Here is a 25,172-nt window from a genome sequence, read left to right as displayed (position 1 = left end):
CAAACAGATAGCATAGTTGTAGCTGTGTGGGAGTCAGCAGAAAGCATCCTGGAATGTGGCAGTGTGTGTTATTGTGTCTCTTTCAAGAATCTTCTCTTTTTCTTTTTTGGGAACAAAGTTTTCTTTATCTTTATGGGAGAATGCAGTGCTTTTGCTTTTTTTTTTTTTTTTTTTTTTCTTCATTTTAAAGTCTGTTTTCCTGTGAGGTAATGCTGGTTTTGATGAATAGAGAAGAATTTTATACCCATGTATCTGCTTGTACGGAATTATATGTGCAAGATATTTTGTGCTCTGTAATACATTTCATGGTGCATACCTTAGGGTGTAGTTTTAGCAGGTGGCAAGTGTAAGGAGTATACTCCAGAAGTGAATGAAAGGTTATCAAAGTGAAATGCTGATCAGTGACATTTGTTCACTTCCAGGGAGTCCCATGGGTGGGGGCCAGGGATGAGTGGTGAAGTTAGACATTTGAATGAGTGTGATGCAGATACTCATGGTGACAACACTGAGCTTATTCACAATACACCAGTGTGTTTGACAACTGCCAAAGGAAGAATACCTCCTCAGAGTTTAAAATGAAATGTTACCTATTGGAGGGTGTGTTTCAGTATTGTTACTGGCTTTCATGGCTGTGTTGATTGTTCATTGTGGAGTTTTAAGCTCCTGCCTATGAATCAGATCCCTGAATCCACAAAAATATGAATTGTCTTGTGCCCATATATGTTTGAAGTAAGGAAAGATGAAGTAAGATGAAAGAAGATGAAGTAAGGAAAGTAAGTAAGAAGATAAAGAAAGATGAAGTAAGGAAAGATGAACCATGAGCAGGCAGGTTCTATCTCTTATTCTTTAAGCAATGACCAGCAGTTGTGTGAGCTTAAAGATTGCTGTGTGGCTGCAGTGGAGCACCCCTAGTTGCATCTCCTAGCCCCATGAATTGTTACCTCACTATTGTTTTATTTTGGAGGTTTCAGTGGTAGTTTGTTTTCTTGGTTTTTGTTTGTTTGTTTGTTTTGTTTTTTGGTTTTTTAACCGTGCTGCATCCATTCCTTGTGCAAAGGCCTCACTGCAGACCTTTCTCTTCCCCACCAGGCCTATCCCTGCACTAATGACAAGGAGTGCGAGGTTGGGCGGTACTGCCACAGCCCTCACCAAGCCACATCCGCGTGCATGATGTGCCGGAGGAAGAAGAAACGCTGCCACCGGGATGGGATGTGCTGCCCCGGGAACCGCTGCAACAATGGTACGGCTGCCAGCTCCGGGCTTTGCTGCTGAAAGTCAGCCTTCTTGACATCAGATGTTGCTATGAGCGTTCCCAGCAACAGTGTTTTTTCCTGGGTGATAGCTCTCCTTTTTCTAAGCCAAGAAAACTTAATAGTCTACTTTGTTCCACTCTGCCTAATTTTCTTTAATAGTATTACTATGTTTAGGGCTCAGGAATTACCAGTTTTTTCTTATATTTTGTGGTGGAGGAATTAAAAAATGCTTCCTAAAATCACAGCTCTACATTCAGTGTGCTTTGATTCACTGGAAGGCTGTACAGAAGTCATATTGTAAGGAAGCAAAGGAGACTTAATGAATCCTGAATCTACTCTCCCTGGGGAAGGTTATAACCATACTGTTTGCATTTCCATGGAGACTGGAGAGAGATGTCTGTAAGGAGCTCTCCAGGGACTCGGACCATAAAGCCAGAGTGACAGAGAGACTGTCTGACAGTGAGTAAAGCAGATCTGTGGTGAGGCTAAGTGCCAGGAACCAGAGGTGAACGTGTGATTAGAGCTGAGCTCCAATGAGACCAAACCCCAGTGCTTTCGTCATTCTGACCTGGTCAGTGCATGTCTCTCAGCTGCTTTTTCTCTTATTCAAATCTTTGAGTGGCTGTCTTTTCCTTGTAGGTATTTGCATACCGGTAACTGAAAGCATCCTTACTCCTCACATCCCTGCTCTAGAAGGGCCACGCAACAAGAAGAATGGTCATTATGCGAGCAAGGATTTGGGATGGCACAACCTGGGGAGGCCCCGATCCAAGCTGTCACACATAAAGGGTAAGATCACATTTGGACCGGACTGCTGTGTTCCTTCATGTCATGAATCATGTCATTGCTGTTAAGATACAGCAGTGGAAACCAGAAATAGGCAGTAATTTCACAAGGAGTGAATGTCTGTTGTGAGAGATCACAGCATGACTGAGAAAGTGATGTAATGTCAACCGACAGTTCCTGTGATTGAAACAGCATCTGCTTTCTTCTCTGTATCAGATGTGGACTGACAATCATGTTATCAGTTGTGCAAGACTGCAGACATCCTCCTCTTGTAGCAGCCATGTAATTGAACACTTGTAATTCCGCTTACAATCCTGCAGCTGAATTTCTCCTTACTAAGTCATATGGCAGGTCTCATGAATTACCCCCTTGAACCTCCCTAATTAATATTTTCTCTTGCGTTTACATCCTTCAAATAGCTACAGGTGGATAATATCACCTCTCCTTTTCCTCAGTTCCATTTGCATAAGTCTGCAATGAATCTGTAGTTTCACATTTTTCCATGAGATAAAGTAATTTGGTTGCTCTTTTTAGGACACGAAGGCGATCCCTGCCTACGGTCATCAGACTGCATTGAGGGACACTGCTGTGCTCGCCACTTCTGGACCAAAATTTGCAAGCCTGTGTTGCATCAGGGGGAGGTGTGCACCAAACAGCGCAAGAAAGGGTCCCATGGACTGGAGATTTTCCAACGATGTGACTGTGCCAAGGGTTTGTCTTGTAAAGTATGGAAAGATGCGACCTCCTCTTCTAAATCAAGACTTCATGTGTGCCAGAAGATCTGAATGAGGATTGGGAAGATAGTATTAAGTGACTGTGGCTTTATGTGTTTAATGCATTATGGCATGGTGGAAAAAGGGGACTGCAAATGAAAGTGGAGTGGCTAAAGTAACAGTTAGAGTAGAAGTCACACCAAATGCATTTCTTTTTGAGCTGGTGGCAAACACAAGTGTAGCTGGAGTTCACCCACCGCACGGTTCTCCTGTAAATAATTCTCCAGTTTGTGGGAAATGCTAGTATGCAAACAAGTAGAGTGGAAATGAATGTCACTTACCTCGCTGTGTTGTCCCATGATGTTTCAGGGGTTCAGTGTTAGGAATACAGTGGGTCTGCAGCAGGGTTAAGGATTTCCTACAAAATTGTATACATTGTACTCCTATAGGAAGCAGTGCATGCCAGGAAGACTCATCTGTCAACACATTATTGGCCACACTGCAAGTGTGAGAAATGGAAATAAAATTACTGTGAATGTCCACGTGCCCTCGTTATTCAGGGCTGACATTCAGCAAGGAAGCACTCCTGCAGGCCAAGAGTGCTATGTTTTCCAGGCCTTATGAAGAAGGTGAAAACTGGCCATCTCAAAATTTCAAGAGAGCAGCAGTTTACCTAAGAGGAGGCATTTAAACAGGGTTTTGTTTCCTATACATGGGTAAATTGAAATGCTTTATATAGTTCAATGTCATAGTAAGGCACTTAATTACTTGTATTTTTCTCAGTTTACTGCTAATATGCATTGGGTTGAACAGATGAAGCAAATATGTGTGCATGCTGAATCCAGAATTATATGCAGGCAGTTCCTTATTAGTCCTAAATATGCTTCCCTTGCCTAAGCATTCTTGCATTATAGACATTTCCAAAAGAAATAGCAGAGTGTTGAAGTACTTAACACGAAGAGCTTTGAAGTTGGTTCTCTGTTGCTGTTATAATATAATATATTCAACACCTCAGCATTTGTTGAGGTGTTTTGAGCATAGTGCTACAAACTCAAATTTTTACATCTTATGGCACTTTGCAGCAGTATAATGGATTTGTTCTCGAGACAGCAGAGAAAAAGGAGTTGGGTCTTGTGAGCATCTCCTCTCCTGCAGAAGAGGTTGTAAGAAGATGGCATGACCACAAATGACTTGTTAAACATCATGTGATGTCACAGCATACCAGCCTCCAGCATGTGTTCAGCCTGAAACTGATGTCCTCTCACTCTGGAGTGTTTTGCCAGGAATGACAGAAATATAGACTGTGGAAACAGCTGCCAACCCTACATTGTTTGTGTACTGGTTAAAAAAGGACAGCCTCTCTCCCATGACTTGTCTCAAACTTTTAAAATTTTACTCATTTTCAAATATTACTTTGTATAAACTTTTGGTAAAGAGACTGATATTACTTTGAAGAAGTCTGATTCTATAATTGACCTACTGCTAAGTTGTAATTACCCACTTATAATTACCCATTTTCATGTTCTATGATACAAAGATAAAAAGATACTTTCCTGTTTATTCAGTTCTGCACAACATGGGTAGGCCAGCATGCAGTTTAACTTTGAAGGCAACATTACCATTACCTGACACATTTTTCCACCAGTGGGATTCCTTGAAGCTTTAGCTTAGCTACACTACTTGACTCAGCCTTCCTAATTAGGACACAGACCTCAGCTTCATTGCCCTTATCTTTCATAAGAGTCTAAAGCACAAGAATATTTCACACACCTCCTTCCCTACTGGAAACAACTCTTCTTACTCCAGCATTTTCCGATGTCACTGAAACAGGAATAAGGCTTAGAAATTGCAAAATACTAAAAAAGTCCAGGAAGCAATTTTGCAAGTTTTATTTACACTGACACAGCATATACTCAGAAGAGGAACTCAAGCGCTCTCATAGCTCAAGTGCTCACTACATACAAAAGAAAATGAACAGGGGGGTTGCAGAAATGGGGCCCCAGCATTTTTTAGCTCTTCTTATTGGCCTACCCGCCATTTTGCTCTTGCAAAACACAGTTATTTGGGATAATTTATTTACAGGAAATGTTTAATGAGATGAATTTTCTTATAGAGATATTTCTTACACAAAGCTTTGTAGCAAAATATATTTGCAGCCTGTTGAATTTAATGTAGAAAAATGTATAATAAGATTAAATATATTAAATTTCTTTTCACATTCCTCCCCAAGTATCTTACCCATATTCTTTTCTTTACCTGCTGCTTAAGAATATTTCTTTACAGAAAGACATGCAAATCAATTGACAAAACAATCATGTTTCTTAGCTATGCAAGTAAAACCATCTGATTGTACTTGTGTCTGTGTGTAGGCTGAGTTCTGGGAAAGAACATGAAGGTCATCTTGAAATCCCCATACATCATTTCTACAAAACTGGTTTTAGGGACAACTACCTGTATGCCTCTCTTGGGTTGGTTTAACCCTAAACACTCAAGAATAGATTTTGAAAATAATGCACCTGGTTGTGTCATGTAAAATCAACCAAGTTAAGTGGGAAAGGTATCCAGACACATTTCCTGGATAGTGATACATACCAGAGGGACTCACGCTGGATAAAGGTGGTATTCAAATTACACAGGGTTTTGTTAGAGGCTACAGCATGCAAATGCACTCCTGCAAAATCTATAACTTGCAATTCTGAAACAGCAACTCCCAGCATTCAGCTCTAGTAACATGAAACAATTCATGTGACACAACTGCGAATACCGTCAAGAAAACCAGCCAAGTTTTGATCCCAGGAAAATTCCTGCAGAGCACAATAAATATTGCAAAATAATGCCTGTGGTTATTGAGCAATGGTCTTGATATCCCTGTTAGTTGTTTGCTCCAACAGATATACATTTGGGGGATGGTCTCCAAATTACACAAGTGATCATATAAAATGAAAAGGTTTAGCTACTGTCATTTGCAAAATTTGGTTGGTAGGCCTTTGAAAATTCCAACGCTGTTAACATCAACATAATAAAATTGTGAGCATTTTCAGAGCTCAATGACTTCAGCAAAGACTGCCAAAGCCTTCAGAGATTTAATATGGGAACAAAAACAATAGGCAGAGGCAGTTCCTTGTGCACCACAAATTCTGAGCCACATAGCTGAACGGAGTAGCATGCAAGCAGTTTCGAAAGACGGAACTTTGGTTGTTTAGAAGACAGTCAGTCAATGTTTTGTGGAAATATACATCAGTTTGAGAATAAAAGAACAGCTAAATTTTGGGATAATTGCTCTCACTCACTGTGTCACTCATCACGGGAATTAAGAATGAGTTTGGTTCAGTAACGGTTCAGAAATCTGCTGTCATGACACAAGTACACAAGATGTTACTGCTGAACAATTCAAATAATTTTCCTATTAGCCTAGAATAGCCTCAGCAATGCAGCATCTCTTTGGAAATGCTTACTAACTTTCCTAAAAATAAAGGATTTCTACTTTATAACTACATATATTTGATTTACAGTATAAATGTGGGTGTGTATCTGTTACTGTACTGTTTGCTTTGTCTCATTTTGTTTGCAAACTATAGTATTTATGATTTTAAACATTTTTTAATGAAAACAATTAAAATGATTTATCTGATTCTATAATAACAGCATACATTCAGCATCTGCCACCTAAACTAGAATTCACTGAAATTTAAGCCATCTTCTGCATATTCTGACTTTCCAGCTCATTGTCTCGGCAACAGGAAAAAAGCCCTCACCCAACACCCTAAAATATCTTGGGCAGAGGCTGAGAAGAGACATTCCTAAACTATTCCTTCCCTCTCTGCTTTTACTTTGGAGCTCTGCATCATCACTCCCACTAGCAAAAGTAAGTGCTATCAATGAAAATTTGTATTTTTCACCCCTCTGAGTTTGCTTTCCTTCTAGGAAAGCCATTTAAGAAAGAGATCCTGAAGGTCAAATCTGGGGAAACTCATATAACAGAGGCTCTGAGCTCAGGCTTTTAGGAGTTTAGAGATCTATCCTCTAACTTTCAAAAACTTAATTGCTAGAAGAATTATGTAATATCAAAACAACATTTATAAAAAATAAAGAAACTTTGTTCTTTGGGTTGTCAGTCACATGTTCTGAAAATAACTGCCCACATTGCTGGGGTAAAACCAAACACTTCCTCCTCACCCAGGCAAGCTTACCTGTAGTCCCTGACAAAAGGAAAGCAGTTGTTTTGGATTTCTTTTGCTCTGGGCACAGTGTACACAAAGGAATCATTAATTTGTTTCATAATAAAGTTATGGTTTCTTACCTTGCTTACCAGTTTGAGGTATGATATCTCTCTTTTGTTGCATGAGACAGGAGTGAAGAAACAGAGTTAGCTTCAAGGTCTCTGCTCCCTCATTTAGATCCTCGTGTTTCACTGAGATAAACGAAGACTTTCAGCTCAAGTGCCTTATCAGCTAATACAGTTTTTCACATGCTCACCACTACCAAAGAATGCTAACAGTACAACACAGACCCTGTAACCATTCTTACCATTTGTTCAACTTTACCTGGCTTCTCTGAGTTTCTGAGAAGCCCCAGATGTCTGCTGCAGCCCCCTCTCACTGCTCTGCCAGCTTTTCACAGTCCTGCTTGTGGCAGAAATGTGGGAGGTAAGGGGAAAGCACCAAAAATTTGGAGGTGGCAAGGGTGGGAGCCAACCCAAAGCTTGAAACAGTAGGTACAGGAGGCAAGCTACCTCAAAAAGTGGTTAGAGGCTATTGCAAACACTGTGAACAATAATGGTTTCCCACACAAGAATTAAGAGCCGGGAAAGGCAAATGCCCTCTCTTTGATCCTGAGCCACGACCCCACTGTACTGACCCAAAGAGGGGAGGCATGTTTTAATGACTCAGGTCCCTCAAAAGCTGAAGTGTTGAGCCAATTTCCTCTGGAAGTAGTATGCCTCCCACCTTGGTCCTCTGTGTATCCAAATCCTGGTAATTCCAGAGGCTTTGGACTCAGGCACATTGTTTGGATAACATTGCTATAGCTCAGAGCCTGCCCTTGCAGAAGGATCCCACTGAAAGTCTTTGCAGAAGGAAGGAAAAGGCAAAAGCAGGAGACAACTGCTCTTTACAGAGCTCCAGCTGGTCCTGGAGCTGTTATTTTGACCACCACTGATGGGACTGACCCAGATGGATATACAGCATTGCAAATTTGTTTGTTCTGGCAGCTCCCTGGGTTTTTTTTGGAATTGCTTATTGTTATAGCATGAGTGTCAATTACTTATTTGCAAATGTCTGGTACCAATAAACTCTGCTTTTTGCAGTACCAGCTTGCAGCTTGATTTAGAAGTGGTTTGCTGCCTGCCAACTTCCTGAAGAAGAGGAAATAATCTTTTAGAGGAAACTAAGATTTGAACAAGCACAGAGGTGGATTTTGTTAAAGTTTTTTTCTTTCCTTGTTGGGAAAAAAATATTTATAAAAAAAGAAAACACCATTAACACACAAAGGTTTCTTTACACAAACAATAGTTTTAGGGTCTTTGGTAAAACTCGTATGTAATTCTCCATTGAAGTTATCAAAGGTGGCTGAAGAGCAGTTAACAAATCAGAAATGTCTGCCAGTGTTGTTGCTATGGGATGGTTCTTCCAATTTTCTATTCCTCATGAACTATTTATTTCTGAGAGTATCTTATTCAGCAATATTTGCTCAAACTTGCAATTTTTTGTTAAAAAAAAACAAGTATTAAACGTTCAGTTATTCAGTCCAATTTGAATTGTAAGGCTCACAAGTATTGTTTCTTTTCTTAGTGAAGGTAATTCTTAATGGAGCCATCAAAGTATATGGATACATTGAAAATACTGAATGGCACAATGAGTTCTGGAAGAAATTTGCCAAGAATTTTGGAATGCAGCTCTCTAATGAATCCAATGACCACCCAAAGCTTTAGAAAAATCCACCTCAAAGTTATTTGGGCAATGTCTTTTTCCTCAGTATCTGGGATATTGCAACAGTGCTTAAAGGAAAATCTTAATGTATGTGCTCTCAAAGGCAGTTAACTCTTCTGTTTGAAGAAACATTTAATTCTTCTGTGAAGTTCAGAGGAGGGTAATAACTGTCCTGGCCAATGCAGCACAGAGATAACTGGTAATACTGTACACTTGGACACCTATTGGAGTAAGTCATAAAGACATTTTCATTACTTGAAAGCCTGTGCTCTTTGTCCTGGAGCTTGCTGCCAGCTTGTGTGGAGATCCATGGTTATGGAGGGAACATTCTGCAGGTGATAGATGAATTTCATTAGATGAATAGGAATAGAAATTTCATTAGGAATTCATCAGGATGGCTGTAAATAACTCTGGAGCTAGAGGCCTTCCCTCTGCTACCAGAGCGTCCAGTGAGAATTCAAAATGCATCAAAACCTACGAATTCATCAGATTAATTTTGATTTCTCTGCATCTCTGGATTTTGCATTTTGGCAGAGTCAGATGTGAAAATGCCAACATACAATTCTCATACTCTCTCCAGCATGACAGCATTTAGAATCTCACAACAAGAAGTGCCATTGCAGAACTTGTTTCCATGAGATTTGCAGCTCAAAACATAGATCCAAAATGTTCAGAAGCTTTGAATAGAATACAGAATTCCTTATGTTTATTCAATTACCAACTCTGAAATGTGTGGAGATGCCCTTGTTAAAAGCTCTTGTAGAAATGTATCCTTATATAATTGCAATTGGACACCATATTGTGCAATGCACAAAGTACATACTCAAAGAGCAGAAAAGAATAAATTTAGAAATTTTCTTTCCACACGTGATGCTGAAAACTAAAAGTCACCCATGACAGAGTGCAATTATTAAGCACTCATCTTGTATTGTACAGGGACTATATTAATGATTCAAACCAAAAATAGAGAAGTGTGTTAGCACAACTCACCTGAATGCTAGAGTGATAGCAAGACTGTAATATTATATGCAATATAACATATAAATATATAAATAAATATAAATATATAACTATAGAAATATAAAAATATATCTGTAATAACTAATTTCATGCCCTCCTCACTAACTAATCATTGCACTTCTGCATACCTGTCAGCATTTACAGCAACAGGATTTCACCCATGTGAAAATTATTTGTTGAAATTATTTGGTTGTAAACAGGCAATTCCCATTATGGTGCCATAAACCTGTCCATAAAATTTGTGTTGACTGAGTAATGTTGACAGTCATTACTATAATTAGTGACAATCTCTCTAATTAGGCAATCAGGAAGACACTCATATGAAGGAATGTTGCTTTGCATGCATTCATTTTAACAAAAGCTGAAATCACTTACCTATAATAAGAGTCAACTTCCCTGGTGTTGCCTTTCCCATCTGGACAAAGAGATTCATTTTTATATGACCAAACATATTTAATGAGCTTCTCAGATGTGTAAGCAGAGCAATTTTACATGTCCTGATTTTCCTAAAGGAAATTAGTTTTCATCTATGAGCTCAAATCTAGTTTTATTTTTGATTATATGTTCACATATCTGCATTTTCCAAATATAAACTGTTCTAATTTTCAGACTGTTTCAGGTTATTCCACCTCTAGCCCAGTTTCAGAATTTAAATTAAAGTAATTGCATGGAATGTAGAAGTAAACAGAACTGAATGATCATTTCTAATTTCTACTGAGCACTAAAAAATCTACTGTCAGGGAAATGTGAGATGAAGCCTGCAACAGCTTGAAATAAATGCTAGAATTCCTGTTTATTTCAGTGCATTCTGAGTGTTTCCTTAAGTGCATCTCTGATATACAAACACAGAGTATATAGAGACTGATTTAGCAATGATCCCCTCACTTCAGTGATCAGGAGTAACAACAGTACAGGAACAGAAAACAGTAGCAGGGGAAGATTCATGGAGGGGAATAAGGAGGTTTGGTTCAAGGGTTGAGGGTTCTTTGACTTTTTAGAAAGTTACTGTGAAGATGATGATGAAATGCTATAAAGTAATGAGAGGCTGAAAGAAGGTAACTGATACAATAATTAAAAATTCTTCATGTTAGAAAGAAGCAGTAGGTCATCATAATACCCATGTGCTTAATGAGATACTTTATTTTACCTACTTAGCCCATTTAAACAGTCAAGAATACTGTTCTAAAGCACAGCTCACACATGATACCAAATAATATTTCCTTCAAAGTCATTTCACTTTGAAATCACTAAGATAGAAGGTAGCTTGTTTCATGTTTAAATACATCTGGTTTATCCCCATTTGGTTTAAATAGGATTTTTTTTTTTTTTTTCTGTCTGGATGAAGAAGACACATCTAGCCACTCACATTTCAATTCATCTAGGGAAATTGGTCTGTTAGAACATGCACAGAAACAGCTAAAGTGATCAAATCAATGAAGCTCAAATCAGCTTCATTGACACTTAATAACTATGGAGACACACAAATCTGTAGTTTAAAGCTCATCAGAACTAGAACTTGTGGCAAAATCTATGGAAATTTTTTTTTACTCTTTTACTGCTTCCATTTGAGGCTAGACAGCAGAGTTGTTATCAGTGATTTCTATTTTTTTTTTGATCGCTCTAGATAAAAATTCCTTTTGAGTTCTCCTTCCAGCTCCGGGGCCTCAACATAAGACACACATGGACCTGTTGGAGTGAGTCCAGAGGAGGCCAGGAAGATGCTCAGAGGGCTGGAGCACCTCTCCTCTGCAGACAGGCTGAGAGAGCTGGAATTGTTTAGCCTGGAAAAGAGAAGGTTCTGAGGAGACCTTACAGCACCTTCCAGTGCCTAAAGAGGGCCTACAGGAAAGCTGGAGAGGGACTTTTTATGAGGGCAGGATAGTAGTGACAGGATAAAGGAGAATGGCTTTAAACTGGCAGAGGGCAGGTGTAGTTTAGATATTAGGAGGAAAGCCCTTCTTATAAGGGTGGTGAAGCACTGGGATGGGCTGCCCAGGGAAGTTGTGGATGCCCCATCCCTGGAGGTGTTCAATACCAGAGCAACCAGAATTCATGGAAATGTCCTTGCCTGTGGCAGAGGAGTTGGAACTAGATCATCTTTAAAGTCCCTTCCAAGCCAAACATTTTATCCTTAACCAAGTGTTCAATATTGGTGTTGCATCTTTTTTTGCAACAAACAAACAAAAAAGCCACAACAACACTGACATTTAGAAAATGTCCTTACATGATAGCAAAAAATGTAGACTCCATGGTTCCCTAAGTCACAGGAATGGTTTCCAGTTCTGAGCAGGTAAATATCAGCAATGAGAAATTAATTGTAACTTCCCTTCTGTTTGATATAAGGATTGAAAAATACATTTTCTCTGGAAAAAGTAGTTTGGATTGTCCCTGGGACCTTTAGTGAAAAAGTTTAGTAGAAGAATTCTGTACAGTGTACAATGTATTAATAATAAAAAAATGACAACAACAACAACATAGTAACAGCAGTAAAATACTCTTCTAGTTTGCTGTTATTTTTAAGGCTTAAAATTGTACAGGACTTAATAAAGGATTTGGCCAAAGAGAAAATCTGGCACAGGAATCCTTCCAGAAAATTTTAACTGTCTGAAGGTCAAGTGTCATGACAAAGTTATTCAGACAAGAGACACTGAAAAAATCATTCAGCTGCCCCATGTCAGAGCCTGCTTCTGTAGAAGACTGCCTGGTGCTTGGTGCTTGCCTTTGTTTCTCCACTAAGTAGTGGGAGAGCCTCAACACTGAGTTCACACCACACCTGAGTTCATTCACCTGCTGCTTTCAGATGAGTAAGGAACACAGAATGTGAATTGTACCCTTTGTGCACAGGAGGAAAAGGTTTAAGCAGTGTATGCACAGCAGGAAGAGTGGGTCATATACTGCCTGAGATCAATATCTGAAGATCTATCACTATCTATATTTTAACCTTCCCATATCTCATGCTAGCATAGTGCAGTTTTTGCACACACCTAATGAATATTTTATAAACTGCCTCTCATTGCATCTGGTTCCTGATCTGTTCTTCAAACCTCCAACAGAGTACAGTGCTGCCCTGACCCTTGAGGGACATCCATCATGTCTATCATGCCCTCCTGATCATCCCTCCCTCCTGGCTCTGCCTGATGATGCTCCCCTCACTAACTGATCATTAAAGTTTCAGCCAGAGTTTCGACTCTCATTAACCCTTTGTTTCTGGAAGACACTCCTTGTAGACACCAGGACATCCACAGGCATCTTTGACATCAGCTGAACCACCAGCATGGCCCTGTTGTTTTGTTTTTACTTATTCCCCCACCAGCCTGCAGCCACCTCTCTGAAAAAACCCTTAAGTGCTGGAGGTGAATGTTTCTCCTGTATTTGTACAGCACTTAGCACAAGAGCATACAAATTCACAGACAAAAGTTTATTACCATCCCTATTTTTACTACTAAATATTTATATTTACTACAAATTTCAGATGGGATTATTCTGTTAACAATTCCTAGAGCAAAATGATTAGAGAGCATTGTCCTGCCTGACACTACAACAGTTTTCAAGTTGTTTCATGACCCCGCCACGTTCAGAGACCTTAAATTAGGAATTATTCCTGCTGTCAGTAAGTTGAAAAAGAATTGGGAGTTTTCAAATCAAAAAAGGCAAGAAAAGTATTGTTAAAAAAAAAAAGAAAAAAGAAAAAAAAGAAAACCTGCATTATACTCTGCATGAAGGTGATCCTAACACAGGCTCTGGGAAGCTGTTCCACCTTTTCAGTGAGAATGTGAATCAAGCTGTGGGTATGCTGGAAGACAAGCTGCAAACACAAGCAAGCTGATGGCAGTTCCTCAATGTCTTCTCACAGGGAGGTAGAACTGCTGGTTCTGCATTTGGACATTTCCATCTACAACAAAAACACTTTAAAGTATCTTGCCATCACACTTGATATCATGCTAAGTGCAGAAACTCTTACTATCTGCTGTTCCCATCCCATGAAAAACATGACTTCACTATGCTGGGATTACAAACTGCTCCTCAAGCAATGTGGTAATTTAAATTCCATTTCCCATATGGACAAGGCAAACAAGCTGTAGATGGACCTTCCAGCTATTCTTTCTTTTTAATAACTGATGCATGATGGTCATATGCTAAACTCATTCGTCAATCTTGGTTTTTTATCTATTGCCTGGAAAATACAGCAACTTAACCCTGGACGGATGGAAGGGAGACTTCAGGGCTGTGAATTGAAACCAGCCTGCCTGGAGAAGCGAGGACAGGTGCTGGCTTTGGCCAGCTGAGCAGGTGGAGGAGCTGATTGTGAGCAGGAAGGGTCCAGACAGAACCACTCATTAGGAGGGTGATAAGAACAGGGCACTTTGTGCAGCCAGTTTCAAACCCTGTAACCTTTCACCTGAAGCACCCTGGCTGAGCCCAGCCATGCCCAGGGAGCTCCACCTTGCCCTGATGATGTGCTGGTGAAGGCTCTGCACACCCGGTGGTCGCTGCTCTTGGACCTGCTCCCAGAGACGTCAAGCTCTCAGCTTTGTTCCACCTGGCAGCCTCAGTTCTGCTCTAACGAGACCCAGGGTGGAAATAAGCTGGAGAGGTGCATTCCTGCTCTCCTCCTGACCAGTGCCTCTCAAGGGAGTGCTTGCATGCTGCTGTGGCCGTGTGAGCTGGGCCATCAGCTCACACCACCCTGGGATGAGAAAAGTGACACAACCCGGCCATCACACATGGGGAGGGGTCTCCTCAGGAAAGGAAGAAGCCATGTGCACCTCTGGCTTTATAGGGAAAAAAAAAAGCCTTAAGGACCACGTTTCTATATAATTTAAAAAAAATTCAACCTCTTTAAAATGTTTTCAAACGCTGACATCATGTTTCTAACAAAAAATAGTGTAGTTCTACTTGTGTTAGTTTTGCCCCTCAGAGACCTTTTTGTTGTATTTCAAACACATCTGAGGAAAACCAAGGACAAATTTAAAAAATCTGTATTTGGAGACACAAATTGGGAAATAGTATTTTGGAAATGGATTTGATTGGTGAAAGGAAAGACAGCCACTTTAACACAATAGGTAAAAATGGTTTTGGAATATACTACAGACAATAAACAGGGTGAAGAAAGATATTTGCACTGCTTAGCTGTTCTAAAGCAAGGCATGCTCTTAGCCAGAGTTTAAAAACACAGATCCAACAATCTAATTTATGTATTTTGAGCTTAATAAAAAAAGCTGAAGCTTTTAAATTACTTTCATCTTATAGAAAAAATTTCAAGGGCTAGATTTCTACTGTTTTTTCCTGTATATGCAGTAACTAATCTTGTCTTTGAGTGAGTTCACATTTTAAATTGTCATAATAATGTAATTGAATTTACAATTCTAGGGAAACAAACGAACTTTCCAGTACTTGTTTCTGCAAGGTAAGTGTTTGGCAGAGGCAAAACACTTAATTTAGTATTCAGAAGTCCTAAGATACCAGTCCTGAGATGGGGGCATTTTAAATTTGTCTAAGATATCTGAAGATGTTGAATTGAGACTTTCAGAAATATTTATCTTTTAGTAATTCTCCTGGCTTTTAAGTTGAATTCTTCAATTATTTACATTAGATATTTTTTTCTTATGACTGCTGTAATTGTTACACTGCTGTTGTACCTGTCGTGTCATTAGCAGATATCCCTTCAGAATTCCTACTTGAATTTAAATCCTATTGATAAACTTCTAATCACCTGGATATCCAAAGAGTCCATTTACTCTTGTAACACTTACAAACCCTGCATATCATGTCACACTCCTTCCTTAAGTGCAAGACACACTCTGCGTGCTTAAAAGCCTGGCTCAGGTTGGGAGAGCAGCTTCTCAGGGGCTCGGTCTGGAGGAAAGGAGAGGGGGGAGTCCTGATGCCACAGCCCATTCCCCACCTGCAGCACACTGTGCCAGGGGCTGGGACACCCTCTGGCAGGGGCAGTGTGCTCCTCTCAGACAGGAATTCCTCTGACTCAAGCCACAGAAGCGTTGCAAAAGGAACTTTGTGGAGTCAACAACCAGGCACCGACGCCAGCAGAGAAGTTGTAGAAAAAGTAAAAGCAGGAACTGAGAATATTCTCTCTATTCAGACTGGGCTTAAGCCATCCTTGATGCTTGATCCAAGCTTGTCCCAATCTCATCTCAGTCCCTCCACCTCTGCAGCACTCCATAGCCCTTATCTTCTCTTTCCCTATTGTTTACTACAAATTTCCCCTATTCCTTGTCTTTCTAATCCCTATACAATATTCCTCTGCCAAAAAGGGAGAATTACCATGCCATTTATCATCACAACATTACTAGCTATGTATTGCCACTCTCCCCTTATGTCTATTCCTATGCCACTCTCTAAGGCAGGAAATTGCCTCTTACCCTACCCTTTGTATCGTGCCCAGCAAAATGTGCCTGGTTTTGGTTGGTCTCTCGTAAATAACACGATCCCTCAAACCTCTGCAAGAAGAAAAACAAGGAAACTTGCTCACCAGGATTTTAGCTGGTGATGAGATATTTTCTCAAGCTATACTCTGACAGAAAGTACCATGGTCTCACTAAGTAGAAAATTATATTTTTAGTCATTTGGCTTAAATGGGTGAGTTGTTTATATTCACAGCACAGCCTATAATTCTTTGCTCATGGCCTAATAAAATGCTTCAATTTCTGAAGTTTACCACCTTTCCTTTCTGAATTTCTCTTCACTACTCAGATAGTACAGCTACAATACTTCATTTCTTAAAAACCAAAAAGCCAAAGCAACCAAACCAAAGACTTCCATTTGTCCAAGCTCCTGCATGTCATTTTTTAGGACATTTTTAACCAGAATAATTAGACCAAGACCCAGATAATCTATGTAACATCATGAGAAAGCAGACAGTATGAGAAGAGCGCAGCATTCTGGAAACCTGTGAAACTTGTTCCAACGAAGCTATAAAAACAAACTGCCAGCAGCGCTTGCCAGGTTTCCTAATGTTCTTACCCATTGTCTTTCCCAACAGGCACTTGAGGCTCTTCAGAGCTTCCATTTGCCCTCGTTCCCGTGCGCGCTCCTGCCTGCCGGGGACTGGCTCGCCCCCGTGGGCACGTCTCTCTGCAAATCCATCGCTGTGCCTGCCCTGAGCCATGGCTGGAAGGTGCAGCACACACCCTCTGGCTCCTCAGCCTTCTGCCTTCTCGGCTTGCCCTTCCCTGAACCGTCTCTCTCACCCTCCTATGGACACCGTCCCTTTGTTATTACCTGCAATAGCCACAAGCCCTGTGGGTTTTATGCTCCTGGCCAGGCTTCAAGTTCCAGCGCTTCCCTTGCTTCTCACCCTCCACACACTAATCAGAGGTTCCCTAGTGGGGTCTGGGATGTAGATGCCTGTTTAACTTCTGTCCTCAGCATTTCAAAGCCATTAGTCAGGGCCTGGACTGTGGCCATCAGAATACGAGTACTGTAAGGTAAACAGTAACTCCCATATTTTCCTCACCCCCTGCATCTGGAAGACAAATAATGAGTCCCACAGTGCATTGTTTATTCTCATCCCATATTAATTTTAGTTATAATGGTCAGCTAATAGCCATTTCCTCGACATTAGGTGGAGCATGGCAAGGTAACACAAAGCATGGAGATGGGTACCATGAGATGGGAGGATGGCCAACTCGTGCCTTCACACACTTCACCATATTCTGAATTTTATCTCCAGTTAGCAATCCTGCTCATTGTCACTCTGACGAGTTACCTGTGACAGTCTGTATTACCTGCAAAACAAATGCTTGATCCAGACCAACCTGTGGTCAGAGCAAGCTTCTCTGAGTTAAACCCCATGAAATCCCCAGGTGACCATTCCTCTACCTCCATTGCTATAAATAACATCCAGCTCAACTGCTAAACTCATCTGCAAGCACAGAGCCTTCAGCCCATCGCTGGCAATTCATTCAGGCTCCCCTCTTCTTCATTTTAGGCAATGTCAGGTTGCTTCTCCCTTGGGTGAGATAATACTGTGCTTATTAATTCCCAGCTTGAGGAAGGGACAGAAGACAATGGGAGCTTGTAGAAGACAGAGACAGCCAGAGAAAACTTGAGGACAATCTGCAGTTCCCCTGTCAGTCTCAGGCTCAAGACTAATGGCATCTATTAGTTTGCTTAAATTTTCTTTTGGCAACAGCCCTTTCCTAACATGTCCTTCATTGCTCTGATCATTTACCAAACCACTTCACTTCTATATGTGCAAGTTGCTGTGATTTTCTTCATTTTAACTTGTCCCTTTGCTTCTCAGTATCAAATGTTATTGAAGATCAGCTTCTAAAATGTGCTTACATTTATATTACATAACTTGCATAAAATATGCTAGAGTTTAACAAATTATGTTAAAATACAGACTTGTCAAATTACATAAATCCTAATAAATATCCAAACCAAAGCTTTAGGGCCTCTTGTACTCACATCTGTTCACCTCCCAGACCCACCCCTGTATTTATCATAATAATAAATCCTGGTTCTCAGCAAGTGCCAGTGAGACGTGCATGCAAATTGATTTGTTTTCATCAATGCAATACCTCATCAAATTCTGGTACATATTAATGGTGGTCTTCATCATAAAAAAAAAAACCAAAACCAAAACAGTGAACATGTGAAAATGGAAACAGATGTTTTCCTAAATACCATAATCAAGAAGACCAATTTACAGAGTAGAAATAGTTATTTGCATGGTCAACAATGATGTAACAGATCATGTATCTTCTGCTACATGTTATAACAAATATCCCATTATTTTGCCTTAGGATGAAGGATAAGGCTCTTACCCAAATAGACTGGGGAAAGACTGGTGAAGGAATTGTACAAAAGCATATTTTATTTTCAGTTTTATGCTTATGTTGTTTTCAATATTGCAATCTTCATCATTTACTGGTAAAGAAAAAAAATGAAACATGTTATAAAGTATTAAATGGTATTTTTGACGCAATCTATTGCTATTAAAAAGGTTATAAATCACAAAAGTGCTGGTTCTTGATTTGTGCCTGCACTACATGCAAAAAATTGGCTTTGAATGCAATGGAAACCAGTCCCTTCTTGGAAAACCATTTTTATAGACTATGTGTTCATTTGAATCATGATTTGATACTTGAGGGTGTCAAATTTTTATGGAAAATCAAAGGAACAAGAATTAAAAGGAGCAGAGAAGTGTAACTGTGCCTAATATTTCAACAGCAGGCAAGATAAAGACTTATGCCTCAAGACTCCAAGGTCTAAACTACTGCCACATCTCACTCACTAGATAAAACATGCAATCTCTCCCTGTTCCCAAAGAAGTAGGAATACAAACCAACAGATAAAAGCAATTTTACTAGGAGAGGTCTGCCCAGAGAAAAATTGTTCCAAAAAGAGGCTTGAATGACACAGAGATCCTTGGTGCTTGACAGATGGAGAGTGGGACGGCCTCATAAAGATGTTAAGCTATGACAGAGGGAAAATAATAAAATCAGAAAGAAGTTACTGGTGGTCAGCAGGGAAGAGCGAGTAAGGGCTCTCTGGGGATGTGCTCCCCAAGCCCCTAGAAGTTAACAGGAGATTAAATTCATCTTTGTGTGACTGGAATATAGACTGAAGCCAAATAATTTTGCCCTTAGCTTCAGCACTGTCAGGACTTCCACTTACTTCAATGCATCATCAGCATAAGAATACCTTTAGCCTTGGTGCTAAACTGCAGTCCACACGAGGATATGTCATCTAGAATCAAGCTTGATACTGAGCTACGCTGATTTATGACATGTGTAAATCCAAAATTTTCAGAAAGAAACCTTGAACTCAGAAATAATAGAGAAACCTGTAATTCCTGTAAAGCATCTAAATCAAGCACTTACAGGAGGAAGCTGGGGTCCTGACAGCACTGGGGGGAGGCTAAGTCCTTAATTCAGGTGGTCTGAATCATCACCTGGCAGGTCCCCTCCCCTCTGCAGGAAGCTCCAGCACTGGGGCTTGGCAGCCCCTCTGCCATGTCCTCGGAATGCCCTTTGTCCAGATAAAGAGGAAGCAGAGCGTTGCACAGATCCTCAGGTTTTACTGAATGCTTTACTTTTCCTCTGAAGGTTCCTTTCTCACTCTCCCACAATAAAGTTTAAACAGATTAATGAAGAAACCTCCATAAGTTAATATGAACAGAGCTGCAGTCACCTCTCGGTTGCACAGTTGGAGCGTTATGCAGTTTGTGCACGGAGCACAGAACAGCTCTGGCACAAGCACTTCACTGGATTTGCCTCCCTAAGGAGCAGATTCACTCTCTCTCTCTACTCCCCACAAACGGATGTAGTAATGAAATAAGCTATCCCAGGCCAGAAAATGCAGATGTGCTGCTCTGCGTGCTATTGACACCCAACGCCGCGTCCAGCGAGAGTGACGCCAGAAATGTCCACCACACCCAAACGTCTCTGAAGAATCAGACACGTATGCCCTTCCTCCACCAGATAAAAAAACCTAAGAATTATAGGTTTTATTAACTGCTTTCTCCATTTTTTTCCTTCTTGCCTGTCAGCCCATTTATCTGAATGAAGGCCCCACTGAACACTGTTTCTAACAAAAACTCTTCTCAGAGATACTTCACATTTTTTCCAAGAATCACACTTTGGCTACTGCATGGTCCACCTTCTGTTTCACACACTGCTCATCTTAGAATACAGCAAAAAGCAATAATGATTGTGGGGAAAGGAATGCTGGAAGAATGATAGGAGAAGGGGTGATTTTCAAAAAGTAAAAGAAACAATTTCTCGAAGTCTCCTGCCGCTCCTCTTCGCTCCCTCTCCCTCCCTACCTGCTTCTAGCTCACGCACAAACACTGTGCTTTGGATAAGTTACAAAGTTTTGCACAGAATGAAGAGCAGTTATTCTTACTGACAGTCCTATATGAAGCCAGTAACTCGGAGTAACTGGGGCCAGGTCCTTTGGGAAAAAGGTCAGCAGAATTCCGAGGTATTTTTTCTGTCAGCACTAAGCAATCCGCAGGGAGTCAAAATTTATCATTATACGGGACTCATGCTTGAGCCTCTCCACTTTTTCTTCCAGGAACTTTGGTCCATATATAAATATAGACTAAATATATTCTTACATGCTGAAATGCTTGGCTTTTGTTTTTGCCACAGGCATTCAAATATAGTTATAAAACAATGAACACGAGGAAGGATATATGCACAAATCAGAAAGAGTGCTTAAGACATAAATCTATGGTCTAAGGAAAACAAATTTTTCTTTAACCATGTGTAACAGATTATGAACCTGATTTTACTGAGAAATTGTATTTACTCATTTGACATTTGCATGCAGTATTATAAAATTAATCTAAGTTTCTTTATAAAATAAATATAACTTTTCACTCATACGATTCTGTGAAAACAGATTTTATGGAGACACACGGAACAAAAAAACCAAAAAAAAATAAAATCAAAACTCTGTGTAGAACTGCACATGGTCAAAAACCTACAAAATGCATATGGGGTTTCATTGCTAATAAAACAATGTGACAATTATTATGAAGCCTGTGCTTCACTTCCCTCAGAAGTGCAGAAGAAAAGGCAAACCTGAACTTTTGCAGAAATACCCAGAAAACCTCCTCAATAACCCTGTGCTGGGTTAGAGTTAATTTTCTTCACAGTGGCTGGTATGGGGCCGTGTTTTGGATTTGTGCTGAGCACAGAGTTGATAACATAGAGATGTTTTTGTCATTGCTGAGCAGACAAAAGAGCCAAGGCCTTTTTGCATGGCCTCGCTGGCAAGGGGGCAGGGGGTGCGTGGGACTGGGAGGAGACACAGCCAGCACAGGTGACCCAAACTGACCAAAGGGATGCTCCAGACCACAGGACATCATGCTCAGTGTATAATGGGGGAGGCAGAAGTAGAAAGGGAGGGGCACTTGGAATGATGGTGTTTGTCTTCCCAAGTAACTGCTGCAGGGGATGGGGCCCTGCTCTCCTGGAGATGGCTGAACACCTGCCTGCCCATGGGAAGCACTGAATTCATTCCTTATTTTGCTTTGCTCATGTCTGCATCTTTTGCTCTCCCTATTAAACTGTCTTTATCTCAGCCCATGAGGTTTTGACCTTTTACCCTTCCAGTTCTCTCCCCAGTCCCACTGGTGGGGGGGAGATAGAGTGGCTGTGTGGGGCTTGGCTGCTGGCTGGGGTTAAACCACAACAAATCCACACATTCCCATGGCATAAGGCAACCAGTTCCCCTGCGTACAACTTCCCCTCAAATTCACTCCATAATTCTTTTCTCCCCAAAAAATGATAAAAACTTCAGCCTTGAGAAGACTGAGGGGAGACCTTATTTTGGTTTTTAATGTCCTCACAAGGGGACACAGGCACTGATATCTTCACTCTTGTGACCAGTGACAGAACCTGAGGGAATGGCGTGAAGCAACGTCCCAGGAGGTTTAGGCTGGACACCAGGAGAAGGTTCTTCATCCAGAGGGTGGTTGGGCACTGGAGCAGGCTGTCCAGGGAAGTGGTCACAGTGCCAAGCCTGTCTGAGTTCAAGAAGTTCACACAATGCTCTCAGGCAGAGGGTGTGATCCTTGAGGTGTCCTGCTCGGAGCCACGAGCTGGACTCGATGGTCCTGATGGGTCCCTTCAACTCAGCTTATTCTGGGATTCTGTGACAGAGCAGCTAGAAACACGGAAACTCAAGGATGGCTAATGCCTCCTCTTCCATTTTAAAACCAAATCAAGAGCCACAGACTTTCTCAGGTCCTGAAGCACTTGCTCTGAGCCACGGGCCAGTCACAGACTGTTAGTTCGGCATCAGTCCAGCAAAGCACTTACACTTAACTGTGAGCACTTGAGCAGTCCCATGGATTTCAGTGGGACTTCTCACAAGTTTGATGTTAAGTGAGGGCAAAAGTGACTTACCTGGACCAGTGCCATAAACTGGAAAGCCCATACTGCTGAGACTGAATATTTTCATGCATGAAGTGCCTGTCCTATTTAGTGGGAATGGATACATAGAGATAATGCTGATAATCACAAGAACCTCTGTTATTTCAGGTACAGGAGGGAATGGAAGGGTTTTTTTTGGACAGAAAATAAAAAAAAACATCCATCCAAACTGGTACAACAACCACTGTCAGGTGTTGTGCCTGTGTTTCCTAGGACGACGAAAATAATATTATTGTGTTTCCACAGCAACACAAATGTATATGCCATGATGCAAAATACATTCACAGTATGCAAAGGAAAAAAAATGTCTTATATATAGTAACATAACAGATGAAAGATCCCTATCCAGCTCAAGGAGAGTTTTTCCTCCCAGTAACCCACATAAAATAAAATCAATCTAACACTTACATTTTTCTGTTTCTATGCTATGCACTGGCACAGATCTACTGTGCATCCATGAAACAACCCAGAGTTTTTGGGGTTTGAGCCCAATAGGTGCTTTACTTTGTGTGGGTAATGAAGGACATCAGCCAGGATCTCTTTTTCCTCTGTTTTCAGATGTGGATTGGAAATGCTTTTCTGACCCACTCATTACTTTTACCTTGATAAGTGTGGAACACCATAGAATGGACAAATAAACAGCATCACGGGCAAAAAATGAAGCTTGAAACTGTAGGCACAGTGATGATTGCCTGGGTTTTGGCTGTCAGACTGGGCCCTGGGGGATTCAGCAGTGCTCAGGTGCAGACCAGCACTGTGATTCACACACACACAGCCAGCAGGGTGCCAGGGGTGCAGCACACAACAGCCTTGCCAAGAACCAACCCCGTGGTGTGATAGAATCAGTCCCAGGTTGTATTTGTTGGTTTCATTAGAACAGCCTTACAGGGAGGATTTACCTGCACAAAGGCTATGCCATGCCTTTGCAATAACTTCTAAGCACATCATGTACACAGAGGTTGCTGTTCATATCCCATGAACCACATTTTTCTTCAGGATGACTCTGGCAGACATAGAAAATCTTTATCCATCACCTATTAAAAACCACAACCAGAGCTGTCGTTCAATCCTTAGCAGAGGTGCCAGTAACTGAAAGGTATGGAGATGAAAGAAGGGATTTTCCCTACAAAACCATCTTTCTGATGGTGCATGCTGACTTACTGTTGATCTAAAATCTGTGAAGAAAGGGAGACATTGTTTTCATTACTAGCAGAATTCCCCCAGTTGAACCTGTGCACCAAGGGGATCTTATCAACTGTGAATGGGATATAACTGAACCAAATGTATTTCTGCTTGCAAAAAGTCATAGCCAGCATCTTCTAGGAGTCAGTTCCTCCTAGCTCTGTTCCTGATTTTACCATGAAATGTCAGCCTCAGGTTACAGCAAAACTGAAACAGAACTGTGGGACAACGCAGGAAAGGTTGGCTGGCTGAACTATTTGTGAAATATAATTATTTCATTTTTGATGAGAAAAAGAGTGATCAGGGTCACAGATACAAGTATTTACAAGTGCAAACTATTATCCTAAGAACTCCAGGATTTAGCTAGGGAAAAATACATTTACTGGAATGAACAGTGACAAGTAAAATATTTAATCCCTAAAGTTTTATTTCCCCCTAACATAAAATAATATTACTTTGAATGGTCCATAAATAACGTTAATGGAGAGATTTTGAATGGTAAATCTCTAATGATATACGAGAGAGGACTTAAATAGGTTTAACTGGGCTCTTTCTCAAACTTGGCAACTGCATTACAAATGGTTTTAGGGTTTTTTTAAGCAGCATTATAATCTGTTATCTTTTTGGATCAAGTCCTAAAAAAGCTTTTTGTTCCAAATTTGCAAACACCACCAGTGCAGAAGCAACTAGAGGAAAAGCATTTTTTACTGCCCCTACCAAGTTCAGAGAAAACACCACTCAGTGCTCTGTGGTGTGATGGGAGCTCTCTACAGATGCCAGTGAGGGGCTGTGCAAAGCTCAACTGGGCTTCAACTCATGGAGTATGCAGAGGGAAGCTTTGTAGCAAACTCCTGCCAACAGAGCTTCTACCTGAGTCCACATCTAGAGCCCAGATGGGTTAAATGCTGCTTTTTAAAAAGGAGTGTTCTAATACAGCTTTACTCGAAAATAGTCTGGGATAGTCAAGGGTTATTGATCATATTTTTGTAAGTTAAATAAGAGAAACAGAGAGATGGAGAAGAGTTTGTCCAAATTAGCATAGGAATGCTTTCCTTCCCACCCTCTGCTGAGGCCCTTCTAGTCCTCAACTCTGTGCCTCAAGCAGAACTAGTAACGCTGGGACATAAACCACAGGTCAGCATTTCAGGTCATGTGAATTGACAATATTCCCCCCACACGATAATTTCGAGCAAAATAAAAATTCCATCAATAGTGAGTCATCAACAGAGGTTCAGCCTAAGATCAGAAACAGGACTAAAACTGTAGCTGGAGTAGGAAACAGCCCAAAGCACTGTCTCAGAAAGTGTGCGATGAATTTGTGTGGAAAAGGCTTCGGCCGCGCACACCCGCGGCAAAATTGTGCGTTAATCTATAACCTTG

General features: G+C 40.8%; 1 protein-coding gene across 1 annotated transcript in view; it reads left to right on the top strand.

Annotated features, from left to right (window-relative positions):
* Positions 1 to 7,051, top strand: part of DKK2 (dickkopf WNT signaling pathway inhibitor 2) — a 41,328-nt gene extending 34,277 nt beyond the window's left edge. The window contains exons 2-4 of the mRNA XM_018926794.3: positions 1,090 to 1,240; positions 1,893 to 2,042; positions 2,574 to 7,051. Of these exons, the coding sequence (XP_018782339.1) occupies positions 1,090 to 1,240; positions 1,893 to 2,042; positions 2,574 to 2,824 (552 nt within the window). The 3' untranslated portion in view covers positions 2,825 to 7,051. The remainder of the gene's footprint in view (positions 1 to 1,089; positions 1,241 to 1,892; positions 2,043 to 2,573) is intronic.
* Positions 7,052 to 25,172: the final 18,121 nt, after the last annotated feature.

Source organism: Serinus canaria, chromosome 4 (genome assembly GCF_022539315.1).
Source record: "Serinus canaria isolate serCan28SL12 chromosome 4, serCan2020, whole genome shotgun sequence".
In the NCBI taxonomy this organism is placed as follows: Eukaryota; Metazoa; Chordata; class Aves; order Passeriformes; family Fringillidae; genus Serinus; species Serinus canaria.
Note: the sequence above shows the minus strand (reverse complement) of the source record. Positions and strands in the feature narration are given on the sequence as shown.